At 42.7% G+C, this 6,000-nt stretch overlaps 1 protein-coding gene across 1 annotated transcript; it reads left to right on the top strand.

Moving 5' to 3' along the window:
• The first annotated feature begins 1,391 nt into the window (after positions 1–1,391).
• LOC107034610 (beta-defensin 107A-like) lies at positions 1,392–4,301 on the top strand. Its single transcript, XM_015248538.3, has 2 exons — positions 1,392–1,455; positions 4,159–4,301. The coding sequence occupies exons 1-2, from the start codon at positions 1,398–1,400 to the stop codon at positions 4,299–4,301; spliced, it is 201 nt and encodes a 66-aa protein (XP_015104024.1). The 5' UTR covers positions 1,392–1,397.
• Positions 4,302–6,000: the final 1,699 nt, after the last annotated feature.

Here is a 6,000-nt window from a genome sequence, read left to right as displayed (position 1 = left end):
AGATCAATAAACTCTTTTTTCACCTTAAGAAGCTAAAAATGAAGAACCAGTTAAACCCAAAGCAAGCAGAAGGAAGAAAATAATGAAGATTAGAGTGAAAATAAAGGCTAAGAAAAACAATAGGAAAAAATCAATAAAACCCAAAGTTTGTTCTTTTTTTAATGAATTATTCCTATTTTCCTTATGCAACATTCTACTTTCCATCTGATAATATTCTATTTTATCTGAAGCAAAAGTGCCACTCCAGCCTTCTTACTCTTGATATTTTCATAGTTTAAGGTTTTCCATCATTTACTTTCAACCTCTCTGTGTCTTTATATTTTAAATATTTTCCTCATAATTTGTGGTCTAGTTAATTTTATTGTGCCAATTTATTTCCTACCTTTGATATTCACATAATGGCTGATGTCACCATGGGAACAGGCTGAGTACACAAGAACTCTCTGTACAATTTTTGCAATTTATTGTGAGCTTATAATTAACTCAAGAGACAAAAAGTTTCTTGGAGAAATGCGTCCTTTACAGACAACACACAGATTCATCTTCCCACTTAATCCACCTGACCATTAATCCTGCCTTTAATGAGAATTTCCAGTCCATTAACATTAATCAATTTCTTGTTAACATAAGTACACATGGTATTTATTGTCCAACACACATTTGTCAAATAAATGCTATTCCCATAAAATACAAAATGTGGTCATATTTAATAACATGATTATCCTTAATATGCAAAAACTTGGAACATTTCATTACTATTCCCATATTAATTGCTTGTTTATTCATGGATTCCTCTAACTGGACAACTATCAATAAGTCAAATACATAAATTTTGAGCACCTACTGTTACAAAGCACTGCTGCAGGGCATAAACGGAAAGAAAATAGATACGAAGAAAGTTATTTTCCTTTATGAAGCTTACAGTATAATTGGGAGATAAAAATTTTTCATAAAGTATAATCTTAAAAAAACAATTATACAGGCACCAATCAAAAATGTCTGAGTGACTCTTAGAGAAGAGTAAGTGACATACACAATCTCAGAGAAGAAGAAGAGATGGCGGTTATGGACGTTACGGAAGTGGTGGTACTTGAGACGGAACTGAGGGAACACAGGAACAGCCTGGATGGAGGTGCAGACTAGAGAATTCCAGGCAAGGAGCCGGATTATTTTCCTTACTGTCTCATCAGCGTTTATTTAGGTAAAATCTGATCCATCAGCCCACACACTATGCAATGGAGCATGGAAAATAATTCATTCTTAGTGAGCATTAAAAACCAAAAATAACTTCTGGCTTTTTCAGAGCTGTAGAACTTGTTTTAATCAATTTCCCTTGATGAGAGTCAGATTCCAGCGACCGTGCCTCCTTCAGCCTCTCCCCACTGATTCCCGGAGCCATGACAATCTTTTCCTTGATTCTTGCTGCCATCATTCTTCTTGCTCAAATTTTCTCAGGTAAGAGAGAAATCCTGATAGATATAAGGATGTCTTTTGAGGCAAAATCTATTCAGGGTCTGTCTTTTGAGAAGAAAGCTCATCTTTCAGAAAAGTACTTGATTCAGTCCTATGTCCTAAAAAGGTCCCAGAAACAAACTAGTTACAGGAAATCTTCTTCTAATTTTGGACACGTATTAATGGGACCACACTGATCCAGACCATCTCCAACCAGAAGAATATCTAGTTAATTTCCCTAAAAGCTCTACCAACGGGTTCAGATCTCCCTTTTCATTTAGATCTGTTTCCTCATTCTGTAATCTTTGACCCAGCTTCAGTGGATGACAAAATGATTGTTTTAAAACGAGAAAAAAATCTCAAGAGGCAGTCGGCGGCACTCGCTAATTCAGAGAAGAGCAGCCTTTACAGCCTAAATGAAATCAAACTTACAATAACAGCTTCTTACCAGTCTATTTGTTCATGTCCCACTAATTGGTAAATGAATCTCTTAAATGAATCTCATGAATCTCTTAACCTTAGATGATCTTGGACTTTCTAGCTCTCATATACTGCTGGAAAATCACATCACTTCAAACATTAGCATCTTGATTAGTTTTCTTTTAAGTCCTTTGAACTGGGCTGTCTTTGCTCAATTCAGCCAAGAACCCATCTCTAATGAACTTTTACCTCCATCCCCTCCTCAACTATCCCTCATTCCTCCTGTTATGAAGACTTTCCCGATGGGACTGTCCATGCACCATGAGGTATCCTGTCTATTTCTTCCTTATGATTTCTGAATTTCTGCACTTATTTATTACACAATCTGGCTGCAGAAGGCTAGCTGGTCAATAGCTATTGAATGTGTGCTTATCACTTAACGAGAAATTGTTCTGGAATGTAATGATATATAATATAATTATATATAAACATCCTATAATAAAGGGAGGTAAAGTGGAGGTGAACATTAGAGCATGGTCTTTGCTCTTAATTTGCTTAAAGTTTATTAGTCTTTTATTTCTGTGTTGGTCAAAAATTGGTTGCCTGTAATAATAAACAGGCACTTAATAATTGAAAGCGTATATAGTGAATGGATGAGACAGACAGATGGACAAAGAACTATGATACAGAACAGTTCTCATACGTGCAATGAAGGTGAGAAATAAAAGAGAAGCCATGGAAATAGAAGTTCGGTTCTAACTGGGGGAACAAGGACTTCCTGGGAGGTGGTTATCTGTATTGCACTTTTGAAAACAGACAGGAATAGAAAGAAGGAACAGACCTGAGGAACACTGCCCTCGTGTTTCACAGCCTCTCTTGTAAAATAACTTTTGCCCTCAGTCTGTTTCCTGGGAGGTCAGACAATGGATCCAGAGTAGAGAAAGAAATTTTAACTGTCCTCTCCATCTCCTTTCATCAGGACTCCAAGTGATTCAAACCAATGTAGGGAAGCAGATACTTAGGGGCTCCCTGTCCCCAAAACTCAGCTCAGGCCCGTCTGACTCAGTAAGCACCAGAGTCGGGACACGTTAGGACCACCACCACCACAACCACAGACACTCTCAGTGCTGGAAGTGAGTTTCATGAGCAATAAAAGAGGAAATGAACACAGACTATTATGCCAAAATATCTGAGGCTGAACCTCAGTTTCAAACCTTGTAAGATGTATGAACTCTGGGTTTCAACTTATTTCCAATAAATGGAAATAATAATAGGGCTTTTCTGAAGACTGATCTTTTTTTTTCCCTGAAGATGTTGATTGATTGTCCTGATGCCGGATAAATTTCAGTGATCTGTTACTCATAGTATTCTGCATTCAACTTTGGACTGTTTAAAATGTTTCCCTTTACTCCAAGCAGAAATCTAAGTTCTTGTGATTTTTTTCCCACTGATTAGCCCCACCTTGGGCATTAACAAGCCTTCAGTGTGGTAGTGTCTGAGCCGGACGACAGCTAATGTGCACGCATTCCCTGCCCCCAGAGTCATTCTGTCCGAGAATAAGTATTACACCTTTTGAGAGCAACTGCCAGTTCTTTCCATGATTTCTCCAGAGAATACATATCACCATTTTCCCCAATCACTGTCTCTTAAAGTATTTTACTCTCTTCAGCTTAGTTTCTTTGTCCTGAATGAATGCACAGTGTCTATGCCTCTCTCACACGGCTTGTCAGAGCTAAACACGTTATTCTGCGGACGTCACTTGCAGAGCAGGTTCGTACTGTGCTTCTTTTAATACCAAAGAAAATACTGAAGCTTTACCCCCAAACTGTGACACTCCACAACCACATGCCCAAAGCACACGGCTGCCACTGCCCTGCCTCCGCTGTAAATAGCATGCTCTGTACCTTTTGTTATATACTATTATTTTGAAGATAGGAAAAAAATCTTTTATTGCAAAAGACTGCTTATTGGAATTAGAAAGGATATTGTCTCCCCCCGCCCCAGGAAGAAACACTGTTTCTCTATGTCCAACAAAGATTATAGCAGAGGGAACCCTTTCTTGGTTTTTCTACTTGAGTACAAAGGAAGCACCCTGTATATACTGAACCGGGGATCCGAGCTCAGACACAGCTGTTCAGGTCACATCTGCTTTTCTGCTGTCCACTTTCACTCTGTGTCGCCATGAGATTCAGTAGTGTGGAGCTCTGGCTTGGCCTGAGTGGTGGAATTTTGCCTTCCAGTAATTCAGTACTGGATAACTGAAGACTGACTGCTTTCTTCACTTAGCCAGAGGAGGATTTCAAAGACAACTACACTGTCAGAGAATGGATGGTCGCTGCGAAGTCGAATGCCTTTCCTTTGAAGATAAGATTGGAGGCTGCCGAGCTGAACTGACACCATTTTGCTGCAAAAAAAGAGAGAATAATTAAAAGCTAAGCTGCGACTACACACAGGGAGGAGGTGGGGACGCCGGCTGGGCTCTCAGGGCAGCAGTCCTCTCTGGGTCTTCTCTCCTGGGCCTCCAAATTCTGGATTCTCTGAAGTTGGCAGTCCAGCTTCTGATGCCACAGAAAGTCCCCTTCCTAGGCTATGAGCTTTCTGAGGGAAGGCTCTATAACTTGTTCATTTTGCATCCCCCATTCCTGGTATAGGGCTTGTTAGTTACTTTACTGATGGATAAAGTGAATGAATTAACAAATAAAACAGGTGGCGTGGAAAGGCTGGAGTGCGAGTCTGATGAACTGCATTCTAACCTCATAGTCCTGGCCTCAAACAGACGTGTGACCTGGGGCTGTTCTTACCAAATGTCAGGAGATTCTACTTACAATGTGAGGAGATTCAGCCACACGGTAACTGGACTCCCTGCTGGACACTAGCTGTGGCTGCCCCAGCAGGACCACTGTCCCACCCTCCTCCTCGCTCTCCTTTATAGGCAGGAGTTGTGTAGAATGTCTCCTGTTCCCTGTCTGACCTAGAACGTCGAGTTCCACAAAGAAACTGGACTCTGTCTAAATTCACACTGGCTGTTGGGTGAGTAGCATCTTCATTCCGGCCACTCAGAGTGAGAGTTGATCAGCTCATGGCCCATGCAAGCAGCAAGGCCCCCAGAGATCACTCAACTCAACACGCTCAGTACGGGTGAGGACATCCAAGCCCGCGGCCATACACTCAGGGGCGTGGTTACACCTCTAGTCAGACTTGTGGTTTCTGGTCTTGTGTTCTCAGCATGTCCACAGAAAACCGTGCTGGGTGAGCAGAGAGCAACAGGGCCAACCCTAAAGACAGAGCATTCTTTAGCAGCTCAAGTGAGCAGTTAGATGGAGCAAGAAGTTGAAACTAGCTGCAAAAGAAGTGGACCCTTCCCCAAATCCCTCTGGCTCCACCTTCTTTTGACTTTCTCAGCAGCCTCACAAGTGTCCCTAAAGGAACCAGCAGCATCCAGGCTCTACTCCCTCGGCAGTAAGAGGACTAGCTGGGCTCTGAGCTGCTTGCTGTGCACCTTGGCTGCCACACTCCTGTCTGGCCACGTCTCCTCTTCGAAGTCTTAAAACTTGCTGCACCTCGTTTGTTTGAGCCCAGTTAGAGAGCGCTCCTTCCTTAAAACGTTAGGCTTCATTCATGCGGGATGCACCCGACCCGGAGGTCCGAGCACCAGTTGCACCATGCCCCGTCCCCTCAGGTGCAGCCTCGGCTGCAGGCAGCCAGCCCCAGCGTGCCCAGCGCTGGCCCCTGGCAGCTCCGCTTTCCTTCTGCTCCTCTGGGCCAGAGGTGGTAACTCCATCCTGTACTTGCTAACTCCTGGGCCTCTTCAACCTTCCAGTAATTCAATTCCTTGCACGAAATTCCTTGTGTACAATGCCCAGTGTGGCTTCTGTTACCTGAGCGGAGTCTGTCTGATCACAACCCCACACTGCATTTCCAGCTCTAGCTTCTCGCTAGAGTTTACTAGGCTGCTGGTCTCCTCTAGACGGATTTCTGACAGGAACCTCAGAAGGAGCCTGACTGTATTTGAATGCATTACTTTCTTTCCAAAACTGATCCAAGAAACCTGTGAAATGCTTGTGCAGGCCGGTGGCGCCCCCTGCTGGTCAGAAGCACCACGCGCTACTCCTCCCGCACCTTCTCTAA

This window comes from Vicugna pacos, chromosome 26 (genome assembly GCF_048564905.1).
Source record: "Vicugna pacos chromosome 26, VicPac4, whole genome shotgun sequence".
In the NCBI taxonomy this organism is placed as follows: domain Eukaryota; kingdom Metazoa; phylum Chordata; class Mammalia; order Artiodactyla; family Camelidae; genus Vicugna; species Vicugna pacos.
Note: the sequence above shows the minus strand (reverse complement) of the source record. Positions and strands in the feature narration are given on the sequence as shown.

Excerpts from the sequence above, each read along its gene's own strand:
- LOC107034610 (XM_015248538.3), top strand. The coding sequence starts at position 1,398 with ATGACAATCTTTTCCTTGATTCTTGCTGCCATCATTCTTCTTGCTCAA. Across the intron at positions 1,456-4,158 it reads TCTTGCTCAAATTTTCTCAG|CCAGAGGAGGATTTCAAAGA; the intron begins GTAAGAGAGAAA and ends TTCTTCACTTAG.